The sequence below is a fragment of the Acinonyx jubatus genome, chromosome E4, assembly GCF_027475565.1.
Source record: "Acinonyx jubatus isolate Ajub_Pintada_27869175 chromosome E4, VMU_Ajub_asm_v1.0, whole genome shotgun sequence".
Lineage (NCBI taxonomy): Eukaryota > Metazoa > Chordata > Mammalia > Carnivora > Felidae > Acinonyx > Acinonyx jubatus.
In genome coordinates, this window is record NC_069395.1 from 33,035,276 (window position 1) to 33,061,078 (window position 25,803).

General features: G+C 47.0%; 1 protein-coding gene and 1 non-coding gene across 2 annotated transcripts; both read left to right on the forward strand.

Annotated features, from left to right (window-relative positions):
• Positions 1-1,250: 1,250 nt before the first annotated feature.
• On the forward strand, positions 1,251-1,357 carry LOC113604006 (U6 spliceosomal RNA). The gene has a single exon (XR_003425822.1). It is a non-coding gene; the product is annotated as a U6 spliceosomal RNA (small nuclear RNA).
• A 15,931-nt stretch (positions 1,358-17,288) lies between these two features.
• On the forward strand, positions 17,289-24,120 carry IL19 (interleukin 19). Its single transcript, XM_015079930.3, has 5 exons — positions 17,289-17,806; positions 17,961-18,026; positions 20,753-20,905; positions 21,829-21,903; positions 23,380-24,120. Exons 1-5 carry the CDS (start codon positions 17,663-17,665, stop codon positions 23,473-23,475), a joined length of 534 nt encoding a protein of 177 aa, XP_014935416.2. The 5' UTR covers positions 17,289-17,662; the 3' UTR covers positions 23,476-24,120.
• The last annotated feature ends 1,683 nt before the right edge of the window (positions 24,121-25,803 follow it).

Sequence of the window (25,803 nt, forward strand, 5' to 3'; positions counted from 1 at the left end):
ATGGAAAGATGTACCTTGTTTGTGGATCAAAAGACTCAGTGTTATTGATATACCAGTTCTCCCCAAATTGATCTATCGATTCAACCAAAATTCCAATAGATACTTTTTATAGAAATTGACAAGCTGATTTATGAAATTCAGGGACACTTGGGTAGCTCAGTCGGTGAAGCATTCATCTTCAGCTCAGGTCATGATCTCACAGTTCGTGGGTTCAAGCCCCGCGTCAGGCTCTGTGCTCACAGCTCGGAGCTTAGAGCCTGTTTCAGATTCTGTGTCTCCCTCTCTCTCTGCCCCTCCCCCACTCACGTACTGTCTGTATTTCTCAAAAATGAATAAGCGTTTAGAATATTTTTTTAAATAAATAAAATTAAAATTAAATTTATGAAATTCAAAGGACTAACAGTAACTGAAATGGCTTTGAAAAAGAATAAATGTAGAGGACTAACATAACCTGACTTCAAGACATATCATAAAGCTATAGTAATCAAGACAGTGTGTAGAGATAAACAGATAAACAGTGAGACAGACTAAGGAGTCTAGAAATACATCTATATACATATGGATAACTGATTTTCGACAAAGACGTAAAGTCTTTTCGTGAAGAAGGGATAGTCTTTTCAGCAAATGGGGCTGTAATAATTAGATATCCATTGTTTTTTCAGGGGGTGGGGAGGAGCACCTGGGTGGCTCAATTGGTTAAGCGTCCAAATCTTGATTTCGGCTCAGGTCATGATCTCACGATTGGTGAGTTCAAGCCCCACATCACTGTCAGTGCAGAGCCTCCTTGGGTTCTCTGTCTCCCTCTTTTTCTGTCCCTCCCCTCCTCACTCTCTCTGTCTCTCCAAAATAAATAAACATTTTGAATAAATAAATAAATAAATAAATAAATAATAAATTTTGTTCCCTACTACACATCATACACAAAAATGGATCATAAATTTAAGTATACAACTTAAAATTATAAAACTTCTAGAAGAAAACATAGGAGAAAGTCTTTGTGATTTTGGCTTAACCAAGATCCCATAGATACGATGCCAAGAGCACAGTCCATAAAAAGAATAAGTTGATAAATAGGACTTTGCCAAAATTAAAAACTTCTGCTTTTCAGAAGTGACTTCTAATAAGAGAATGAATGTAAAGATCAGCCACAGAACGGGAGGTAATATTTGCAAAGCTCATATCTAATAAAAGACTTGTATCCAGAAAACATAAAGTGCCCCCTAAATTTTATATTAAGAAACAAACAATTTGTGCTGGCTTCAGAAGCACATATACTAAAATTGGAACAATACAGAGAAGATCAACATGGCCCTTGCACAAGGATAACATGCAAATCTGTGAAGTGTCCCTTTTTTTTTTTTTTTTTATGCCATGACCTCACAGGGCAATAAAGGGTTCACATTAAAAGAGAAAAACAGAAATTGTGGTTTATATACACAATGGAATACTACTTGGCAACGCGAAAGAACGAAATATGGCCTTTTGTAGCAACGTGGATGGAACTGGAGAGCGTGATGCTAAGTGAAATAAGCCATACAGAGAAAGACAGATACCATACGTTTTCACTCTTATGTGGATCCTGAGAAACTTAACAGAAGACCATGGGGGAGCGGAAGGAAAAAAAAAGTTAGAGAGGGAGGGAACCAAACCATAAGAGACTGTTAAAAAACTGAGAGTAAACTGAGGGTTGATGAGGGGGTGGGAGGGAGGGGAGGGTGGGTGATGGACATTGAGGAGGGCACCTGTTGGGATGAGCACTGGGTGTTGTATGGAAACCAGTTTGACGATAAATTTCATATTTAAAAAAAGAAAGAAAGAAAAAGTGGGGGCTCCTGGGTGACTCAGTCCCTTAAGTATCCCACTTTTGATATCAGCTTCAGGTCATGATTTCACAGGTGTGAAATTGAGCCCGGCATCGGGCTCAGTGTTGAGTTTCTCTCTCTCTCTCTCTCTCTCTCTCTCTCTCTCTCTCAAAATAAATAAATAAACATTTCTAAAAAATAAAATCTTTAAAAAAAACAGAAAAGGAACAATTCAATTTAAAAACAGATCATAAAATTTGAACATATTCTTCACCAAAAATTCTGTAAAAACTAAACAGACATCTACAACATGATCCAACCATTTTCCCAAGAGAAAAGGAAGCATATATGTCCATACATACAATACAATTAATTACGATTAAAATTTCCATTTCTCAGTTGCAATAGGCCCAATAAGGGGCTCAGTAGTGCTTTCACTCCATGTGGCATCAGCTGGGGTGGCTTGAAGGACAGCTGGGGACTGGCACAGTGAGGGTCCTCTGACACAAGCTCATTAAGTACAAACTCTGAGTGTCTCGCAATCTTGCCTCATTTCATCCTGCCACCCTCCGCCCCACCCCACTTCCAAGCTCTACCCATGTTGATCAACAGGTATTTCCCAGACTTACCATTCTCAGACATCTCCAGGTCTCGTTCTAACATGGTTTTTTCTTCTCTCTCCTTGACTAACTCCTATGCATCCTTGAAGACTCAGTCAAGGTGTCACCTCCCCCAGGAAGCCTCCTCTGATACCCCCTATCCCCACACACTTCAGTTTGCATTAAGTAACTCTCCATTATATTCCCACAGCATGTGTTTCCCTTCTTTAAAGCACTTCTCACTCTGTAATGGATTATTCCTTTTATTTCCCTGTCTCTCCCACTAGACTCTCCGCTCTTTAAGAGAAGAAACTTGTCTTCTCAGTGTGTGGGATATGGTAAATGCTCAGTATGCTGAATCAGTGAAGGATGTGACTATAAAAGAGATTCTGTAAATGAAAATGGTGTCAAAATACCACATTAGCAGCAGGGCCCAGCACCTGTAAAAGGCCACAGTGAAGCAGGTTCTCCTGGACCCAAGATGAGTTGAGTTCAAGTGTATAAAGCATTCTTGAGCAGTGCCTCATGTGCAGTAAGCAGGTCTTCAGAGGAAGAGCTGACCTTGTTAAAAATTCTTTCTGCTCCTCCATTAAGCGTTTCCCTAGAATGAGACCTTGAGTGAGTGACTTCAGCACCTTTCCACCTGTTACTCTTCCTCAGGCTCTGGGAGTTCCCTGAGGTTAGAATTCCCGAAAGAGGAATCCTCTGGAAGAGGAAGTATTCAAGGCTTACAGTCTGGGTGTGTCTTTCTCTTGGCAAAAGCTTAGTCCCTGTGCCAGTGCCGTCGGCTTCTTTCTCCTACTGGCTTCCATTGCAGCAGGTGGATGCGGGCATTTCCACCTGCCGGGTGTTTCTGAGCTTCCCCAGGCCTGGCAGCGCTGAGGAGAGGCAGGTGCGAGTCAGTGACACATGTCCCTGGTATCTGCCACCCTGGAATCAGCACCCACCTACTCTTTGGGTCATTGGGGTGGAGTGGACCCTCTGGAATGAAAGCCAGTTACCCCTGGGGAGAAGGCTTGGTCTTCACCTCACTTTGGAAGAAGTGCCAGGTTCTTCAAGTTTCCTCAGGCCTGACTCTTGCCCTGCCTTTCTGGGGTGACCGAGTGCTGAAAAGTCCCAGATTCCTCCTCATACCATTCCCGCCCCACCCTCCCAGGAATTTGGGGAAACTTGAGCATGGCAGTTTTAGCCTGAAATGTGATTAATATTTGGTGTTGGGAAAGCCAGAATTCCGAGCTAAGCTTGAAATTTTGGGGATGAGGGGAGGAAAGGGGAATTTCCAAGATGGCCCTGACAGGAAAGAGGGCAGGGTCCTGGGTAAGAAGCTTGAGTGCAGAGAGGGGGTCTGAGAAGGGTTGATGGGGAAACACCCCAGGATAGAAGGGCTGAGAAGGAAGGCATGTGAGAATGGCAGATGTAGGGTCTTAAAGAACCATGCTTGGGGCAAAGATAGAGGGAGACTCCTGAGGAGGGATGCTAGAGTCTGGTGGGTGATCTGGAGGAAAGAATGGAATTTGGTACTTCTGTCTTGTGTTTTCAGGTCGACCTCACTTTCTCAGGAGCTCTTCTCTGATCACACAGGGTCTCCCAGGGCAACACTGTTCTAATCCTCACCCCACGCCAGAGTCAGACGCTGTGGGTGCAGACCCCAGCTCTTCCATGACTAGCTCTATGGCCCTTGTCCAAATATTTAGGCTCTTTTCCCCTAAATTCCCTCAATCTGTGTAATGTGGCCGAGAATGGTATCTCCTCACAGGGCTATAAAGAGGAAATAAAACAATACATTGAAAGTGTTTAGCTCAGAGGTCAGCTCTTGAGTGGTAAGGGCAACGTGATGGCAATGACTGGTTAGACATCTGTTTCTTCTACCACTGAGAGGCCTGTGGGGAGCCAGGGCTGCATGTGTTGTCTGCTACCATGTCCTCAGAACCTAGCACAGTGCCTGGCACATGACAGGGGCCCAGAGGGTATTTGTTGAATGACTGCATAAGTGACTAAGGTGAGCTCAGGTTAGGGCCCTTGTGGGGGTTGGGGCACAGGGTTATAGGTCACTGTGTGCACCCTCCATTTTTCTCTCGGTGACCCCAAGTTAAAAAAAAAAACAACAGACATCGAGGTTATTCCTGGATAGAAGGCCTGTGAGCAACCACTTTTCTTTCCTTCTTTTTCTCTGTTGTCTCCACAATTTTTCCCTAGCAGAGCAAGGATTACTTTTCTAATGGTTAAAAAAGAGAAAATTCTCATAGAGCTTTGTTTCCAGTCGAGCAGAATGTCTTCCCCCTCCTCTCCCATCCCCTCTTTCCCCACCCTCACCGGCCCACACTGGTAAGGACGCTTGTTTTTTTAAAAACTCATGTTAAGGGACACCTGGGTGGCTCAATCAGTGAGGCGTCTGACTTCAGCTCAGCTCATGTCAGAATCTCGAGATTCGTGAGTTCGAGCCCCACGTGGGGCTCTGTGCTGAGCGCTCAGAGCCTGGAGGCTGCTTCAGATTCGGTGCCTCCCTCTCTCTCTCTGCCCCTCCCCTGCTCACAACCTCTCTCTCTCTCTCTCTCTCTCTCTCTCTCTCAAAAACTGAATAAACATTAAAAGAAATTTTGTATTTTATTTATTTTGTAAATGTTTGTATTTATTTTTTGAGAGAGACAGAGCCAGAGGGGGAGGGGCAGGGAGGGAGAGGGAGACACAGAATCCCAAGCAGGCTCCAGGCTCTGAGCTGTCAGCACAGAGCCCAGCGCAGGGCTCAAACTCATGAGCTGTGAGATCATGACCTGAGCCGAAGTTGGACACTTAACCAACTGAGCCACCCAGGCGCCCCTAAAAGAAATTAAAATAAAATAAAATAAAATAAAATAAAATAAAATAAAATAAAATAAAAACTCATGTTAATAAAATCCTGAAGGCGGTACAAAAAAGAAAAAGAGGGTGAGAGAGAGAGAGAGAGAGAGAATGCTGTTAAACAAACCTAACACTGAACAAGATCTGGAAGGGACAAGACGGAGAAGCAACTGAAGGAAACACGTGGGTAGGTAATTCGGGGAATGGATCCTGCTTCTGCACTCCTGCCCATCACCCTCTCAGCCCCCCAGTGCCCCTTGGAGGTCTCACTAGCTGCTTCCTAACAAGGGAATTCTCAAAGCACAAAGCCATGGGGATGAGGCTCCTGCTTTTCTTAAGAAGGATCTGACTGAAGCAGGATCTGACTGTAAAAGGATCTTTGTGGGAGCACCTGGGTGACTCTGTCGGTTAAAAGTCCAACTCCTGATCTCGGCTCAGGTCATGTTCTCATGGTTCATGAGTTCAAGCCCCACATTGGACTTTGTACGGACATCGTGGAGCCTACTTGGGATTCTCTCTCTCTCTCTCTCTCTCTCTCTCTCTCTCTCTCTCAAAATAAGTAAAGAAACTTAAAAAAATAAATAAAAGAACCTCCATGTGTTTAGAGGGAAAGAGTATTTCCAGCCCTAAATCTTGTGGTGCTCAGCAAGGAGCATATACATGTGTGGCAAGGAGTGAAATGTCTCCTGGTGCCCACCAGGACACTGCCACTTGGTGGCCATAGAGTATTGTCTCCAGAGACCCGGCACCCAGGCTGGGGGAAGCACTAGGGGCTGCCTGTGGGGGAAGGAAGGAGAGTGGTCTGGAGGGAAGGCACCTGGGCTAAGAGTTGGGGTGCTCATGTTGGAGGGCTGACTCTACGTGGCTGCATGACCCTCCAGTCACTGAGCCTCAGTTTCCCACCTGGAAAACGATGATGGGAACATCTTCCCTACATCTGAGGAATCTGGAATATAAGCAATACCATATGTGAAAATGCTTTGGAGAGTGTGAAACGGTGACAGACTCCCGTTGGTGAAGGGGAAGAGTGTTCGCAGAGAAGTGCAAAGCATGGGCTCCCCTTAGGGAGTTATGCTTCTGTTCCTTGCATTTTCAAATTAGAAAATGTCTATTGAGTTCCCCCCTTCAGCTAGGAGCGGCCCTATATATTATGTAGTCTCGTCCTCATTTGCCCCAAGTTCTAGATGAGAACACTGAGGCTAACAGAAGCCAGCCTTATGGGACTTGCCCACGGTTGTACAGCGGGCAAGCCACAGAGCCAGGTCTCAAATCTGGCCCGTTTTTCTCAGTCTGACTCGGAGTGAGCAGTTTGTGTTGGTTTGCCCAGGACTTTTCCATCTTTCAGACTGAAAATTCCGTGTCCCAGGAAAAGTCTCAGTCCCAGGCAACGTGGGATGGTTGGTCAGTCCAAGTTCGGGGCTTATTCCATAATTCAGCAGTGTTTGACTCCTGGTGGGGCTTTAGACCCATGGGAGCCAGAAATTATTCACCTGCTTCTTCCTGAGGGAGGGATGGTTCAAGTTCCCCACCTTGGGAAGACCCCTCTACAGGTAGGACTAACATGAAGGAACTCAACCAAGAGGCCAAGTGGCGGCTCCCTCCCAGTATCGGACTTGTGTCTCTGTTTCTGTGACTTCCATCACAGAGCATGTTGTGGCTTGCTCTTAGATAAATAGGTAGAGAGAAAAGGCAATTCTTCCTTTCCAGATGAATGCCCCTCCCTGGGCACCTTGTCAACCCTTACACATGTATGCAGCACATGATTTGTAACACAGGGCAAGAATGGTCAATCCCATTTCTCCCAATGAGGAAAGTGAGGCACAGAGAGGTTCACTTGTCCAAAGTTACAGAGCCAACAACTGTCAAAATTAGACCCAAGCCAAGTCTTTTAAGGTTTAAAATTTAGAGTTTATGGACTTCTGAATGTTCATAGGTGGACATCAGAAAGGTTGCATGTTCTGTACATTGAGGGGGGGGGTTCATCCCATATATTTCATGAATTTCTCAAAGGAACATAGCAGACATCTTGGATCTGTAGTCTGGGCATGATTAACTTTTTCTGTGTTTAAACATTGATGGTGCTACAAGCTTTAGGGATGGCAAGTTACTCTGACACTTACAATGTGCTTCAGTGTTATTGTGCTTCAAGTGCATTGGACAAAGCGATTAATTTTACTTGGATACAACTGGTTACATTGAATTTTTTTCTCTTCTTGTTTGATAATTCTTTAATATGTGTAAAATATCATGTTCACAATTTTTTTCTTCCGGTGCCACATTTGGTTTAATCTCCAAGATAGGTGCACACACTGAAAGAGAAAGGACTATACAATTCAACTCTTCCATAGCGAAGGTTGCTTGTCTCTACATCTTCCCAGGGGCTGATTGTCATGGACACTGGGAGAGAATCATGTAAACCATTTGGGCCTGACCTCTCTGATTTTTCTACGTTAGGACTTTACCTAAGGGGCACCAAAGAAAAGTGTTTCTATGGAACGAATCCAGGAGCCCTTTCTTACTGGGCAACCCACTTAGTGGGCAAGCTCTTTGCATTAATCACCCTAACTTATAGGTGCCTGTGGGGAAACACGAAAAAAATTCTGCAATCGTGTATGCTTTTGGAAGTTCCCATTATCTGCCATTCATTCCTTCACTCATTCAATAGACATTTATGCAGTATCTACTACGTGTTATGTTTTGGATGCAAAATAATGAACAAGACAGACAAGATCTCTGACATTATGGAATTTATACCCAAGCAAGAACTTGACCTTATGTTCTCTAACTGAAAGACTGACTTACCAAAGGAGAACCATCTAGTTGCTAGCTGGAATGCAGTCCTCTGATGAAGGAAACCGTGCTGAGAGGAGACCAAGCAGAAAAGAATGAAGGGGGGGGGGAGGATTTCTGGAGGAATTGCAACATGCTTTAAATTTGAGCCTTCAGCTGAAAATCCTAGCTCACTTCTAAGAGATACCAACAGCTGGCTCCCACTCAACATGCCAAATGGAATGAATACGTACCTGGAATATGGTGGAGGTTTAACCCATCCACTGGAATAATCCTCTAGGATTAGTAAATTTAAGCAAAACCTCTGGCTTTCTGGATAGACTGGATCCTAAGAGTTGGGATAATACCACAACAGAGTGCTACTGGCTGGGGTCTTCGTGCCTGCCTGCTCTCCCACCTATATTCAGAGTATTTCAGATCCATCAGCCCGTTAACTTTGTTAACTTTGTTAACTTTGTTGCCTGTTAACTGTAACTATGCAGTAAGCCAACAGCCACCAGACCAACCTCCTCCTCCCCTCAGGTCTCCTGAGAAGAAGCTCTCCGCAGGAACTCCCTGGCTCCCAGTGCCTGTGGGAACAGCTGTCTTCAGATGACATGGTTCATTTTACCAATGAGGGAAAAACCACCTCCGATTTCTACAGAATCAGTTTCTGCTGACACGCCTGGATTTGTTGGTTGGGAAGGGTGCTCTCAAGCCATATTGTATACCATTTGCTGTTCCGCTTTTCTTTGCTTGGAGGAAAGAGGTGCCTTTCTTTCTTTCTTTCTTTCTTTCTTTCTTTCTTTCTTTCTTTCTTTCTTTCTTCTTTCTTCCTTCTTTCTTTGTAGGAAGTGTCTGTATTTGTAGGAAGAAGCCAGAAGTGATAAGTGATAAAGTTCATGTGAAGGAAAAGAGCACTGGACTGAGAGTTCAGAGATATGGGTCCCCAATCCACCACTTTTCAGCAGACAAGACACTTCTCTCTTCTCTGAGCCTCAGCTGTTTCCTCATCTGCAAATGAGAAGCCTGGACCAGATGCTTCTTCATGGCTGGTAGAATGCAGTGGTTAACAGTGGGGGTGCTGCCTCAATGGCATTCAACTCCACCACCTACTCCCCAGCTGCCCTTGGGCGAAGCACTTGTCAGGGATCAGCTTCCACAGCTAAAACAATAGACACACAAACATAGCATGGACCTCGTGGAACAGGTAGAACTTCAAAAGGGATAGTGCATATAAGTGCTTAATACCATGCCCGGGGTGATAAATGTGCTTAATAGTTGTTAGCTACTCTTGTTAATCTAGCTCCTTCAGTCTGTGAATTCTCGGTTTGGACCATGAGAAATGTAAGGTAATACAATGAAAAGCACATCAAACTTGAATCTGATACTATTCTTCTGGTTCTTCCTGGAGCAAATTGAGACAGAAGGGCCAGAGAGCAGGACTTTGCCTTCTCCCAATGGCTCATGCCTCCTTGGGTAGACTTTTGTGACAAGTTGCCTCAAAAGAAGTGCAATTGTGATATGTTTATACTGGTGGGATGGGGCAGGGAAGCAAGCATATTTATATGGGGTGCTGTACAAGAACTTCATTTTTATCTTCTATTGTAGTTAGCTGATAGATCATTTCTAAAATGAAGAGTATGAAATAGCGATAAATGCGTGTCCTTTAGAATTACGGAGCTATGTAGCAGAAGAGGAAGCTAAATGTTGACAGGTGTTGCCTACAGGGCATAGGAATAGAGGGTAGAGAGAGATGGGGCAACTGTTTGCAGTTTTCATCATATATATGCCTTCTAAAATTATATACGCAGAAATCTTTGATTAAAAATTAAAATTAAATTCCAAATACAAATAAATGAAATGTATTATCTTAGAGTCTGTGGTCAGTGGGGATTTACTGCTTAGCTAAGGAAGTTTAAGCTTTGGATCTCTCCCTTGCATGTGCTCCCTCCAAGTCTCTGGAGGAGTCTTAGCAATGTATTCACATGTCATACGGTCTTAGAAAATTCAAGAGAGGAAGGTATGTTAGCTGTAATCAGTTGAGATCAGTGTCCTTGTTCATTCTGACTTCCCCTCCTGGCAGGTGATGTTAGAGAAGCCACAGTATGTGGGAGATCTGGCTAAGGAGCGGTTGATTTGGGGATGCATTTGGCTTTTAGCGATATATATTTCCATGGCTTCTAATCACATCTGTGTGTGGTTAAAATTTTGCTAGCCATCCTGGTGTGAGAACAACACCCGGGACAGTCCTTCCACCCACAGTGTCGACTCTTGTTACTGGAAGTATGCAAGCAGTAGAAGAGAAACAAAGTTTGAGATGTATGGAGACAGAAGGAAGTGTGTTAAAAATTCTTCCGGTCATCAGACTGGAAGCCAAAGATTAGGTTTGCATTAAAATCAAGTCAACATAGAAATACTTATTCAATAATAAATATGATTAGAAATGAATCACATACTTTTTTATCTTCTGATGGGAACATTGTAAAACAGAAATTATCAGAATTTTCATGTTTGTAGGGTACAAACCTGTCACATACGTCATGCATTCCACCTATCATCAACAAAAACCCGATTCTGGACAACCATATCAGAGGAAATACACACTTATCTTTTTATTCTTTTCATAGAAAATAACACTCAAAAAAAATCGTTGTTGGGGCGCCTGGATGGTTCAGTCGGTTGAGGGTTAGACTTCGGCTCAGATCATGATCTCACAGTTCGTGAGTTCGAGTCCTGCATTGGGCTCACTGCTATCAGTGCAGAGCCCGCTTTGGATCCTCTGTCCTCCTCTCACTCTGTCCCTTCCCCACTTGCTTTCTCTCTCTCAAAAATAAATAAAAGCATCAAAAAAATATTATTGTCAAAGAAGAAGCAAACAGAGATGTTACATAGTTAATTTATAAAAGTGTTCAGTTATCCTCCTGGATTTTGTCGTATGTGGTACTTGTCAGCTTTTAAATTTTGTAACTTGTTATTTCTTTTGTCATTCTCTTTTTAAAATTTTTAATGTTTATTTATTTTTGAGGGAGAGAGAGAGAGAGAGAGCGGGCAAGCAGGGGAGGGGCAGGGAAAGCAGGAGACACAGAATCCAAAGCAGGACCCAGGCTCTGAGCTGTCAGTGCAGAGCCTGATGCAGGACTTGAACTCGTTAACTGCAAGATCATGACCTGAGCCGAAGCTGGATGCTCAACTGAGTCACCCAGGCGCCCCTCTTTTATCATTCTAAATAAAGATTCACTTTTGTCTCAGTTTTTTACTTTTATTTTAAAATTTCTTTTCTTCAGAAGTACTCTCCCTCCCTGATCATATGAGCTATAGGCCTCACACAAACTGGGTCTGGCCCTGGCCGGGGTTGACCATCTATCTATCGAGGGTTCAGTGTAAGGTTGCCAGATTTAGCAAATAAAAATACAGGAGCCCAGTTAACTGTGAATTTCAGACGGAAAAGAAAGCACCGAAATGTGTTTATCTGAAATTCGAAGTTAACTCGGCATCTGGTACCCATCCACTGGGAATATGAAAGAAAGAGGAATCAACTCAACCAGGGTGGAGGTAGGCAGGGTGGAGGAGAGAAGGGGGCAGAGGGAAAGGAAGAAGGGAGAGACTTCACACAAGAAGTCATCCAGAGTTAAGTCTTGAAAGCTGGATAGCATTTGCAAAGCAGAAAAGCAAGGGGAGTGCTTTCTAGGTGAAAGGAGTCAGTGAGGTGTCTGGGGCTCTCAAGAGAGATGAGGTTGGAAATGTGGACAAGGTCCTGATTGTGATAGTTCTAAAGTTCTATGGAGAGAGGCTTACCCTTTATCCTGGTGGCCCCTGGGAGGCATGCTGGAAGTTTTAGACTGAGCAGCACCAAGACTGGGTTTGCATTTTAGAAAATCTGGCTGCCTGGGAGACGATGGGTTGTTGGGAATGAGACCAGATCAGTGATCCAGGACAGGAATGGGGAGGCAATGCTTGGACTCTTTCCATTACCCATCCTTGGCTTCTCCTCTCCAGTCTCTACAGAGGTTGTTTCATGCCATTTGACCCATAGAATCCATTGGCATAAGGTGGATCTAGATCAGCAGGACTTGACTGAGAGCCCTGCGGGTGAAAAAGAAGGCGTGGCCAGGTGTTTGTGGCATAGGTGCCCAATTTGTCCTTCCTTCCCCCACTAGGCAGGATCAGCCAGTTCAAATTTCCTTAGGTCATGGACTTCCTAGGAGAAGGCAAGTCTGTACAGCTTGCCTTGGGAGAGTTACATCACCTCCCCTGCTAAACAAGCTTGAGGTTCCCCATAGCTTTGTGTTCTATTCCACTCCACCTGCTATTAAAATGAGAGGGCAGCATGGAGTTAGAAAGGGCACTGAGCTAGAAGCCAAGAGGTGGAGGTTTGAGAACAGAGGGACACTTCCTTGGCATGTGGCAGGAGGGCTGGTTCACGCCTCCATTTGTTCACGGCTATAATGCGAATGCTGAGCTGGGTGCTCTCTGCTATCGTTTCTCACTCTTCTTTCTCTATCCCAAACAAAGGAGAAAATTTTTAGGTTTAAAGCCCCAAGAACTGGGAGATTTATCCTTTTTTTTGTTTTATCTTCAAAGCTATACACAAATCCCAAATGTATCCTTACAATCCAAATGTATTCATCAACACATTTAAGCATTTATATTCTTTCTGTGTTTAAGTTCTTATTTACTTCCCAGATGGAATATCTATTCATCAACATCAACACTTCTTTCTTTGGCAGATCATTTCTCTGTCATTCTCTCTGGTGTTGTAAAGTCCTCACAACGATATGCACAAAGTTATTCATACAGACCTAATCCATTTTGTCCAGATCACTCAGTAGGGCCACACTACTCAACACCATGGAGCCTCACTGCCGTAAAAGGCAATGGGCACGGTGCCCTCTGGAGTTGTGCAATGCTTGGCTCATTTTTTGTCTGAGCTCCAGGACTTAGCACTCAGAGGAGTGGGCTGACTGCACTCTTTTATGGAGAAGAAATCGCCCTCGCACTACCATGAATGGTTCACGATGTTGGAGTGGATAGTGGGGAGGGACAGGGCATTGGAAGGCATGAGAGAGCTGTGCCCAGCACATGTCAAACTCAGAACATTCTCCATTCTGGCTCAAAAGCCTTCCTTCACATGCTTTCTGCTTCCCCATGTACCAAATGGAAAATGGAGCTCTGGTATTCCAATGGTTGAGTCAACTGATTCTAGAAGACCCAATTCTAAGGCTAGACATAGCTCTAGATTTATGGGTCAAATCTATAATTTGACTGCTGTCCTGGAAGGGATACCATTCCATTTCAATCTATATTCTTACTTTTTATATTAACTGTTAGGCAGCAAGGCTTAGGATGGAGGAAAATAATTTCTTATTGTCCCTCTTCACTCCCAGTTTAGGGGCTCAAAAAGGGACTGTAAAATTAAAAGGCAAAGTTAGCATTTTTTAATCTCCTCTTATGTACCAGACCCTGTGCTAAGGGCTTATGTATTTAATCACTCAATCTCCACACCCTGCCCACATGGTGAGTATTTAGCGGGCACAATTAACACCACTTTGCAGATGCATACACAGAGGCACAGAGATGAGCTGGCTTGCCTTCATTCTGACATTCAGCCTAAGCCAGGCTGCCTGCAGAGCAATGGTCCTAGCTGCTATGATAACGCTGTGTGCCGGAGGGGAGCTATAAACATATCACATATTTTTCCTTCCTTTGCAAGTTTCCTGATATGACATCTCTGCCCTGAAATGTAAGCTGGGTCAGGACATCCAGTCTGAGCACAAGGGGATGAATACAGGGTGAGAGCCAGCATGGACAGTTTTGCAATCATCTAGAAGGTGGAGCTGGGTCACCATCTGTGAGCTATGACCCAGGCAGCTCAGGCTGTGCTGGGAAAACAGCAGCCACCTTCCTGTCCACCCCTTCTGTGGGGAAGCAGGGATGTGTGGGGGGCAGAGCTCTAGACTCAGAAGAGCTTCTTTCTCCCTGTCAGAAGGAACAGAGAGAAACCTATTAACTCCCAATGAAGGTGTCTTGTCCTTTTCCAGGTACCTGGCACACAGCATCAGAATAAATAATATTTATTGAGGACTTACCATGGATCAGGTCCATTAGCTCATTTAGATCCTCACAGTTTATGTTAACTATTTTATTGAGCTTCAGAAAAGTCTCAACTGGCTCGTCTGGTGTCCAACAGAGAAGAGGGAAAGTCAGGACTTAAATCTATAGCCACACTGTGGCCACAAGAATCCACTGTTTCTTACAGCACATGTTATTTCATTGAGTCCAAGATGTTGGACAACAAGATTTTTAGCCCCCAGAACTCCTTTCCCTTGCTCTTACCCCATAAAAAGTCCCCAGGCTTCCCTGTCCCTCTTTCTTCTCCTCCAGGGACTCTTTCTTTTCTGCCAGTGATCTGCCCATCACTCCCCAGTCTGCTACATGCAAGGTCTGCTCCAGCCCATTGTCCAAGGAGCCCAGTGGGTCTCTTATAATTGAACCCCATCCTAGAATTGCCGCATTTGGTAGAAACAAGTTCTGCTCGGTTTGGGATTTCATGTTTGGGGAGGGAACTTTTTACATCTCTTCTTTCCCTCACCATCACTTCAAACCCTGGTCCTTGGAGAAGTCATGGTGTAGAGTATGTACAAATAAAGTGACTTAGATGGAGGCTCTTCTCTTCCAAGGGCAAGGACTGTAGGCTCCGTTCTTGACCCTGCCCCTGGCTGCTCAGCCCCTCTACATCCTAGCTTAATTTTCTCCCCCTGCACGAATCAAAATGAAGCAGCTCTCCAAGGGAAATGACAAAGAAGGAAGAGGTAATGTCCAAATACACGGTTGCATTTCCGAGGGGAAGAAAATGTTTCTCATAAAGTTAAACAAAATAACGCAGGCAGAGCACTTAGCTAGCGTCTAGCACAAGGAGGTACTCAACAGCTGTACGAGGCATCTGGCAGATGGAGTGAGCCAGGACCAGGGGCACCTGTAGAGTCTCCTGAGACTGGCTGCTGTCAGGGTGTGGCCATCAGGAGAGAACTTTCCTGAGTTTGCCTGCAGGGTACAGTTGGTGGTATGCTACAGCAGTCAGGAAAGTGACCTAACTTGGATTTTTCTGCCTGGACACAGAATTGCAAGAAATTCTCATTTGCATGGAAATCGGGAGTTTATTCTTCCTAGAAGCCGCCTGTCAAGACCCAGAAGAAAGAGGCATTTCTTAATAATGATTAATCAGCTATATCTCAAGGAAGCAAGAAAAGAGAACAATTAAGGAAATGAGATGCTAAGGAAACAAGGGAGAAAAAAAAAAAACAATTTCCCAAGGGGGGGACCCACCCATAAACCTTGACAGCATTTCCTCGTATCCACCTGCATAAAAGTGACCGGCCCTTTCCAACTGGCAAAGAGCACCAAGACAGAAGACACAAGAGCAGCCTGGGAGCACCCACTGACAGGTGAGGTTCCCCTGGGCCCTCACTGGAGACTTTTAGCCAAACCACCCTAGCCCTCGTCCCTCACTGCTGCAGAGAGGTGACCCGTTGTCATTGTGTCTGGCCTGTGACGTCCTAGGCCCTGGTATTTTGGGGGATGGGGAGGGCTACTCCGTGCAGAGGATAAACCTTCTGGTACCTTGTTCTCAATAAGAAAAGATGGAGAATGGGGAAGAAGGAGGGCAGGAAGGAAGGGAAGGGGCAGGAAACTAATATTTACCTTTTGTTCTAGGAGCCTGTGCTGGGCACTTGGTTTTTTTTTTTTTTAAGACTTTGCAGTATTAAATAGCTCTTTAAATGTAAAGAGGTTCAGTGGGAGCCCATTGGAAAGGTGCTCCTGTCTGTCTGGTGTGAGCAGATCGGCCGGGATGTCCGGCCGAGGCCCCGACAGGATGGTGCTATAAGTGGGATGGTCTGGTGGTGAGGACAGCTGGCTTGTCCTCCAGTCCTGACTCCACTACTGGTCGCTGGATGCCTATCTTGGGCAGCTTTCTTCAGTCCTCTGTCTCAGTTTCTTCTTGAACAGAATGCAGGCGGAGACAACCCACCTCACAGGGTGGTTGTGAGCATTAGATAATTATGGAAAATGCTTGGCACAGTGCCCAGCACATAGGGCACGTACGAGAAACATCAGATACTCCTGGGATGTGAGTCTGCCAAGATGTCTCGGATGGCCTAGGCAAGCTAAGGGAGGCATCTTTCTCCTCTGCACAACGGGGTTCAGGCATGGGGTGATCGGACAACGTTCCCCTGCTTCTGAGAGGTGCCTTGTCAGGAGAAAAACTGGGCTCTCCTCCTAGCCACTTGGCTTTCCAGAAGCATCCTAGTTGCCTTGAGAGGAGCTAGAGCTGCAGGGGACTCTACAGTCTTGCCGGCCAGGGGCCGGGCGGGGGGGGGGGGGGGGGGGTCTCTTTTCCTGTTTTGCCAGAGAGAGGCTGGAAAAAGAAGAATCCATGCCTGCCCCTGGGTGAGGCCTCATCCGACACCCGTGCGCTCACGGGGAATGACTGAACGTGGAGTCGAGAAGACAGGAGGCCACATGGTTTTCTAAACAGGACTTGCTGTCTCTTGGCCTTCTGGAGCCCAGGCATCCCAAGGAAGACTGGGGAGGGGCGGCGGGGCGTGGGGGCCGCCGAGGCTCGCACCCACGCACATGTGCTTCATAGCTGTGGCAGTGGGAGCCAGGGCGAGGAGTTGGGTGCGAGGGCTCTGCAGTCCCCCCGGCTGGCGTCCTGTCTCCCGCCCTGCCACACGCGACGCTCACGCCGACCCACACGCAGCTCCACGGAGCGCAGCGCGGGTCCAGTCACACGCCGCGTCCTGAGGCTCCTCTTTAAGACGAAGCCCTGGGCCGGTGCCGAGGAAGGTCAGGGAAAGAGAGTCCACAAGCTGGGCGATCACATCGTGTGCACTTTTCTCAGCGCGTCTGGGTGACACCGTGAAAGGGGTTTAAGGGCAGAGGCAGAGGCAGAGAGAAGGAGGAAGGCAGGGAGGGTCATGGGATGAGGAAAGACGGCACGTCCGAGCCTGGCCCTGCCGAGGGCTAGCTTAGCTGCAGACATGTCCCTCACAGCCCCTGGCTCGGTGGGTGACAGGGCGGGAGCCCCCAACTTGGCCTCCTCTCTCGCTTCATGGTGGCCAATGGGTTGTTCTCCAGAAGAAGGTGACACCTTCAGAGATGGCTTCAAACGAATGATTTTAAGCGGATACTCATCGAGGGTTTATACTAAAAGGGTGTCGCCTACTTCGGGAGCAAACATAAAAAAACCAAATGTGCTTTTAGGGTTTCTCAGATCTGTTGCCTAATCCCTAGGGCATATTACCAACCCTGTTTTTCCTATTTAATTTATTAAAAACAATGCTTTTCAACACTGTTGACAAAATGAGCACGTTGAGTCATAATGGAGTGATATCCACACGAATCTACTCTCTGGGACTTGAGAGAGCACTGTCGGGTGCTTTCTGGGGTGAAGGTGGGGGCTCATTCAATTGATTCAAGAAAACCAGAGGAGGAGACACATGACCATGAACACCACAAGGCTGAGGTAGTGAGTCTTGTTTTCTTGGTTGCCGTCTGGGTTGCCTTGCAAGGTCCAAAGGACAGCTCAGTCAAGGGCCTCTACTGCTTTCCACTCTCAGCTCGGCAGTTGACTTCCATCCTTTCCTGCAGGATATGAAGGCACAGCGTGTTTCCCTCTTGCTCGTGGCTGCTGTGCTCTTCCTGTGCTCAGTGCATGCCCGAGGTCTGAGAAGATGTCTGGTTTCCATGGACATGCGCCACGTAGTAGAGAGTTTCCAAGAAATCAAAAAAGCCATCGTGAGTATGGGCTCAGGGTGAAGGTGTGGGCAAGGGGGTGTGTCTCAGTTTACATCTTCATTTGAAGAATGAGTTCTTTTTCGTTATTTTTTGTGCCTCGGGGGGGACATGGAATATTCATGGCTCGTGTCTGTTCTTCTGTTTCTCTCCATAGCAAGCTAAGGACACCTTCCAAAATGTCACCATCCTGTCCACATCGGAGACCCTGCACAGAATTAAGGTATTGGCCCCAATCTGCTTTTCCCTGTATTGTTATTTTTATGGAGAAGTAGCTCCAGGCTGAGAAAGAAATCCCCACCCTGTTTTCTCTGGTCTAATCTCCAGTATTTAGTACTCTAAATATTCCCGGTTGCTCACTTGCCAGCTGATGCGTTAGGGCACCCTTGTGTCTCAGGGACGTGGAAGCCTCCTAGGAGGGATCAAAGAAGTATTACTTACCTAGAGAGAGATTGGGGGTACCACACGCTCAGATGGGACAGGCTGCCTGTGGCTCAGGTGATTCTGGAAGGTTTCGTGGGGGAGGTGAGAAAATGAGCAGTGACTTAAAAGATGAGTTGGCTGCGGGTCGGTGGATTAGGGAGTAAGGAGTCTGGAGATCAGGGAGAATATGTGTGAGATCAGTGAATGTGTGTCAGGGGACGGTGAGGCAGCCAGGTTTGTGGCGTGAGGGACACGCAGGTGAATGAGGTGAATGGAAGAGGATGAGATACACTAGAGTCATTTTACCAAGAACCTTAAAAGTCAGGCTGAGCGTCAACCTTGTAATAATGCAGGCAATAGGGAGTCACTGTGGGTTTTTGAGCTGAAGACTGTATGACCCCAAGACCTTTTAGAAAGACAGTCTGGTGATGTTCTTTACAATGGAGAATGTGAGGCAGGGAAGGCGGTAAGGAGATCAGCCCAACGGTCCATATGAGAGGTCTTGAGGGTGTGTTAACAAAACAGTTGACTTATGAGGTGAGAATTCGCTTTACAGAAGGAGCCACTGGGAAGTGCCTTTAAAAATGAACTCCTCCAGGGACGCCTGGGTGGCTCAGTTGGTTAAGTGTCCAGCTCTTGATTTTGGCTCAGGTCATGGTCTCGTGGGATCGAGCCCCATGTCCTGAGCTGATTGTGCAGAACCTGCTTGGGATTCTTTCTCTCTCCCTCTCTCTCTGTCCCTCCCCTGCTCATGCTGTCTCTATCAGAATAAATAAACATTTAAAAAAAAAAAAAAGAGCTCCTCCAGTCCTAGTAAGCATTCTAGAAAGATCCAGTTTTTTTCAGATATTTATCTCCCAGAGAAGGAGAGATAGCTGCAATGAGTTACACTTTTTTTTTTTTTTTTGGCTTCTCTGAGTGAAATGGTTCTTCTAGGAAGTATTGGGCCTGACTTATTTGTAGTAAACAGATGTAGCCACTTACTAAATACTATTCTAGTCAACCGTGTAAGAGACTCACAGGATATCCCAGCTGGAAGGGACCCAAAAGGCCACCTATTCCAAAACGAACATTTTCAAATGAGCAAATTGATAGATAACCAGTGGGCAAAAAAATGACCAGTCAGTGGTTGAGCCAGTGGTTGAACCCCCAAGCTCTCTCTGTCTCCAGATTCTTTCTCTTCTCAAGGTCTAGAAATAGCTGATGTTGGCATAAGGAAAGGGGTCGATTGGGAGGCAGGTCTTTATCATGTTTTCTCCTTCTCTCCCTGGTCAAACAAAGGTGTGCAACGTTTTGCCCCTTTGGTTGAGGGAACCAGCAGGAGAGAAGGAGGAGAAGGGTTTTGCGTTGCAAGTAGAGCTTGTCATCTAGGAAAAGCTGCTTGCGGGGGGCCAAGGAAGCTTTGTTGCTTTAATGCTAATGAAGATAGATGCACTGTTCCCGCTGCATACTCCTCCCTTCTGACTGAGCTACAAATCTCCTGCAGAGCAGCTCACTGACTCGCAGGGCAGGGTATAAATTGCTAGAAGAAAACTCAGCCTGGCCAGCTGCTCTGAGCTGTGTCCTAGGAATTCAACACTGTCACCCCCCCCCACCCCCCCCCCCCCCCCCCACTTAGAGAGATATGCACTCTGCCAGCTGCGGACCTGACCAGATGTGCATTTCTGCAGCTGTCAGTTTCCCTCCTTGCAAATCTAAGCTCCATTCAAATGATCCCTGCAGTTTAAAAAGAACAGACCTGTGGTGGGGTGGGGGGCATCTGAGTGGCTCAGTAGGTTGAGCATTCGACTTCGGCTCAGGTCATGATCTCATGGTTTGTAGGTCATGATCTCATGGTTTGTGAGTTCAAGCCCCGTGTCCCGCTCTGTGCTGACAGCTCCAAGCCCGGAGCCTGCTTCGGATTCTGTGTCTCCCTCATTCTCTGCCCCTCCCCGGCTCATGCTCTGTCTCTCCCTCTCTCAAAAATGAATAAACATTAAAAAAAAATTTTTAAAGGACAGATTGGGGTGGTGGGGGAAGCAGAACAGGATAAATGCAATGTCATTACAATGGTAGGAATGTGTGCCCAGTGCACACCCAGTGTGCCAATAGCTATTGATAGTTATGTATGTGTGTGTGTGTGTGTGTGTGTGTGTGTGTGTGTGTATTTATATACATGTTGATGGATGGGAGATGGAACAGAGGAGTAAACTGAAGCAGAACATAAAGAAGTACTTTTCCAGAAAGCTGCTCAGGCATGGATCCTCTCAAAAGGCAGGTGCCTAATTCTGTGGCTGGGTTCCATCACTTGTTACCATACTTCCTGGCCATCAGAAAGAGGAGGTGAACAGCAATCTCTCCTCAGTGCCCTTGTCACAAGTAGCTTTGATGTGGTAAGAGCAGTGGGACGCTCTGAGACCGATAGGAATTTGAGAAACTTGACTTTTAGCTGTTTCATTCCTTGACGCCCCTACTCAAAAAGCTTGCTGTGGCCCTAAGACAGTAAGGAAGAGGGCTTCTGGAGCTCTCTCTAATTTGTGTCTGTAGCCCTTAGATGTATGCTGTGTGACCAAGAACCTCCTGGCATTTTACGTGGACAAGGTATTCAAGGACCATCAGGAGCTGAACCCCCAAATCTTGAGAAAACTCAGCAGCATTGCCAACTTTTTCCTCTACATGCAGAAGGCTTTGCAGCCATGTGTGAGTTGCCACATCAGGACCCGGAACATCTGTCCCCCGTCTGCCCCAGGACATGCTGGGCCCAGTCGGCTCTCTGACATGGCTCTTGGACCAAAGGAAATCCCCTGCCCTGTCATCCACGGGGAGAACTGTCCAGAATCTCTTCCTCAGGACTTCCTCCCCGCTGATATCCCATCAGACCCGGTTTCCTCACAGATAATCCTCCTGGGGTGACCACTTATATCAAAGTACTCCTCAAGTAGTCTCAGGGCTGGCTTGTGAGAGAGGCAGGCCCTCGAGTCCAGGCTTATCATAAGCATCTCCCTATCTCTGTAGTTTCTTTGTTTGGGACCCTTTGGGGTTTTCATACCAATTAACCTCTACGTTGTTCCCTCCTATGGTCCATCCCCAAGGGTTACCTATAAATTCATTGTGATCTGTTAAAAACAAACACCAGAAATAAAACTAAACCCAAACGAACCAACGAAAACTTAGACCAGGAGAAATCCAGGGCTGTCCCTGCCAACGATCACCTGTGGTGACTTTGTGGCAAATCACCTCTCCTTTCTGTGCCTCGGATTCTAAAATTGTGAGAAGAAGTCATGACCCCTGCCGTTCGTTTCATCAATTACTTCCTTAGCTAATCCAATAAATATTTAGGGCCTCCCCTGTGGGGTGTTGCATTCACAGAGTGGTGACCAGACAGATTTGGCGCCTACTTCCCTGGCCCTTCCCGTCGGGTGAGCTGTAAACCCAGAAAAAGAGCAAAAGCCCTGGCAAACACAGGGTGACTCTATAAACAGACTCGACTCCCCCTTGCTGCTCCAACCTGAGTTTACCTACCAGACCCATCTTGGGGAGAAGGAGGAATGTCACCCAGCAGGTGGAAAGAGAGGGGTGGATGGCAAGGTCCTCTGATGGGTCCTTCCTTCTCTCGATCACAGCAGAAGCAGAGGCAGTGTCACTGCAGGGAGGAAGCCACCAACGCCACCAGAATCATCCACGACAACTACGATCAGGTAAGGATGGGAGGGGGAGGACCCGGAAGGTGGAGGTGGAACGTGACACCCTGACAGGGAGGGGGCCAACCCTTCGGCCCCCATTCCCCCCGTCGCTCATGGACTCAACAAGAGTTTATTGCTAGTCTTCCCCATCCTGTGTGTCAGCAGAGTGTGTTGGTCTTACCCCCTTTGCTGATTTGCTGGGCCCCCCTTCTCCATCACGCCCCCACAATCTTCTTCTGACCTCACATATCAGAACTAACCTGCGTTCAGTTTTGAGGGAAAGCACACACTACCTCCGATGGGTGTGATCCACAGAGGGAACAAAGATCCCCAGCAAACCGTAAGCTGCGGTGCATGGAACATGTTACCTGCCAGGTGGCACTGTGGGAGGTGACTGCCGCCAGCACTCTGGGGGTGACAAAGAGCAGTGCTTCTCCCATACGTGCAGACGTAGAATGCACATCTCATACAGAGATAGAGGGGACAGCCTGTGCTCCTTACAGGCATCCTCCAGAGACTTTGCCAAAATCAAATACAGGTTCTGGCTTAGGAAGTCTGGAACGAGGCCTGAAATTCTGCATTTCAACCACCCTGCCAAATGATGCCAATGCTTTGAGTCAGAGCGAGAAGGCGAGAGGCCGTTCACAGCCTCCTCGTGGAGACGCTCCATAGAATAATATTGTAACAATGGCTAAGACTTTGTATTGTCCTTACCACGAGCCAGCTGTTGTTCCGATACAGTACAGGTACTAACCCATGGGCTGCTCATAACCGTGCTGTGAGCCATTATCTACATTTGACAAATGAGGGAGCTGAGGCACAAACAGGTGAAGTAATTTGACGAATGTAACCACTGCAGCCAAGTGGTGGGTAGGACTCGATCCCGTGCTCCCTGACTCCACAGGATATACTTTTGGATCTTACCATCTCCTTGCCGTCTGCTGGAAAGGGGCAGAATAGGTCAGGAGACCCGAGTTCTAGTTCCCGTTCTGCTGACTGTCTGTGTGACGTTGGGGAGGACACTTGTCCTTAGGGGCTTTGGTGCCTTCATAGGTCAGATGGGGACAACGTGTTACCCTACCCACGGGAGAGCACCGCTGGGGTTGAGACTTCCTCAGGGAGAAGTAAAGCAAGCTGATGGGAAAAGGAAAACAAACAAAAGGACTGGCCAGTAAGGCCTGTGTGTGTGTGTGTGTGTGTGTGTGTGTGTGTGTTTCTATGGGAAAAAAAAAAAAACACAGGAAAAAGAAAAACAGAAGGCAAAGAATGAAGAGTTTTTCATTTTATTTATAAGTTGCTGACATGATGTAACCGCTTGTTTGGGGGAAACAATTTGGGTTGGCTGCTAGAAAAATAGTTTGGGGTGTGAACGCTCTGCCAATATAATTGGTGAATGAAAGGAAAGCCTCACGGGGCCTGGAACATGGGGAAAGCGTGGCCGACTACAAAGCCTAGAAAGGCAAGTTCTGACAATGATTTGCCTGGTTGCAGCTGGAGGTCCGATCAGCGGCCATTAAGTCTCTGGGAGAACTGGACGTCTTTCTGGCCTGGCTTGACAAGAATCATCGAGAAAATTCTGCTGCCTGAGGACCCACCTGGGAACCTGAAGGCCCAGGGAGGAGTGTGCCCCCCCACTGCCAGGCTTTCTGAGGGGATGGAGAAGGGGGAAGACCCCGTTTTTATGCAGATGAGGGTGATTTTGAAAAGACCTCCCTTGAGCTTTCGAATTCTCTCCCCTGGGGCTGGGGTATTGCAGGGAAAAATCTAGGTTTCAATGATCTGCTTGCACTGGCAAGGCCCACCGGCTGGGCCTGGACTGCTGATCCCACCTGAAAGTAACCAAGTAGTCTGCTGTCATATTTATGATAAATAGGTCTGCCCGAAACGTCCCGAGGGCCACCATGGAGGGGACGGGCCGGCTTCCCCCTAATTTATTGTGCAGTTGTTTTTCCCATGACTGTGATGGGAACAGAACGATACCTTGTAGTGCATATTGTACTGACTGGTTTTTCCTGAATAAACTCCGTCCTCTCTCAGTTAGTGGAAGTGTCTTCTCGTTCGTCGAGGGCCAGTCAAGGAATCGTAGTGGTGAAGATTAGAAGTGAAAGAAGCCTTATGGGGCGCCTGGGTGGCTCGGTGGGTTCAGTGATGGCTCAGGTCACCATCTCCCAGTTCGCGAGTTCGAGCCCCGCATCTGGCTCTGTGTTGCTTGAGATTCGCTGTCTCCCTCTCTCTCTGCCCCTCCCTTGCTAGCTCTCTCTCTCTCTCTCTCTCTCTCCCTGTCTCTCAAAATGAATAAATAAATACTTTTTAAAGTGAAAAGGCTCTTAAAGAATGCACATAGGTGGGGAAACTGAGGCTAGAGAAGGCTAAGCATCACTGAGTCCCAAAGTGAATCAGTGAAGAGATGGGCTCCACACTGGGTCTCTGAAGCCTCCATCCAGCACCTGTCCTCCCTCCACCGATGATCAAGGAGATGGATGTGGGGCTCCAACCACCAGCAGGTTGGTATCTCTCCTCTTCTGAGCTCCATTCTCCTCTCTCTCTCTCTCTTCCCATTTCTTTCTGTCATTTCTTTCTTACTGCTCCCAGCCTAGATACCTCTTTTCTGACCCAGAATTCACCCTCCATGGGTATATATGTTGTGCCAGAGAGAAGGTGTTTCCAACAGAGGGATGACTGTCCCGGCGAAAAAGTATTTCAGCAAGTACAGCCCAGAGCAGGGGGTATCGGGCACCATCTTCTAGAAGGACACTCCTCACATGGCTAATGGCAGTAACAACCGTCACTGAGCACCTGCCATATGCCAGGTGCTGAAAGAAGCACTTTATATGCACTACCCTGGGTCAGCATCTATGGTGGAACTGGCCGGCTGAAGCATCCTTTCTTCCTGAGGAAGAGATCGCGCAGAACATGCTAGAGTGCACAGAGCAGGATCTCTGCAGTCGGTCGGACCTGGTTTCAATCCTGTGTGACTCCGAACAAGCTACTTAAGGTCTCTAAGTCTCAGTGTCCTCTTCTGTAAAAGGGGGACCATGAAAGCAATCTCCAAGTGTTGCTGAGAGCACCAAGTACAGTGAAGGGTCCCCAGGAGCCCCAGCAGGGCGGGGGCCACACAGCATGGTGTAAAGAGTGCCAACCAGGAGCCATGATCTGGTGTCGAGGCTTCTCCTGCCATGAACTGCCCAGGGCAGGTCACTAAATTTCTTTGGTCCTTAGTTGTCTGGAAGGTGGACACAGATCCCTTTAACAATCTACCGCGTGTGATCATTCGAAAGCCAGAGCCATAGGATGGTCTAGAGAGCCCTACTGTCTGTATACCCTGCCTCCCCAGCTCCGTTTCCTCTGTGTCCCTAGTGCTGGTTGGGGTTCACTCCCACCCAGCCACACTGGCCTCCTCTGCGTTCTTCAGACACACTGGGCATGTTCTCATTTTAGGGCCTTTGCACTTTGTGGGCACACACGCATGTAAACGGAGGTAGGGTTACAAAAACAAACCCAGGGGCGCCTGGGTGGCTCAGTCGGTTAAGCGGCCGACTTCGGCTCAGGTCGTGATCTCGCGGTCCGTGAGTTCCAGCCCCGCGTCGGGCTCTGTGCTGACAGCTCAGAGCCTGGAGCCTGTTTCGGATTCTGTGTCTCCCTCTTTCTCTGACCCTCCCCTGTTCATGCTCTCTCTCTCTCTGTCTCAAAAATAAATAAACGTTAAAAAAATTTTTTTTTTTAAAAAACAACCCAATGTTTTGCTCTGATGGGATTAATAGGCTGTTAAGAGAAAGCAGGATGGTCTGCAGAGGACTCCACCTTTCAAGGTGACCTCGGATGAACATCCATCCTAAGCCAGCTGGACAGCTGGATGCGGGCGGGACCAGCTTCATCATAGCATTTCTGATCTCTCGTGCCCACTCTGGGGTGCAC

What these genes read in the sequence shown, in the direction of transcription:
- IL19 (XM_015079930.3), top strand. Translation starts at nt 17,663, where the DNA reads ATGAAGGCACAGCGTGTTTCCCTCTTGCTCGTGGCTGCTGTGCTCTTC. An exon ending in AAGAAATCAAAAAAGCCATC is followed by an intron (nt 17,807 to 17,960) that starts GTGAGTATGGGC and finishes TTCTCTCCATAG; the next exon opens with CAAGCTAAGGACACCTTCCA. An exon ending in AGACCCTGCACAGAATTAAG is followed by an intron (nt 18,027 to 20,752) that starts GTATTGGCCCCA and finishes TTGTGTCTGTAG; the next exon opens with CCCTTAGATGTATGCTGTGT.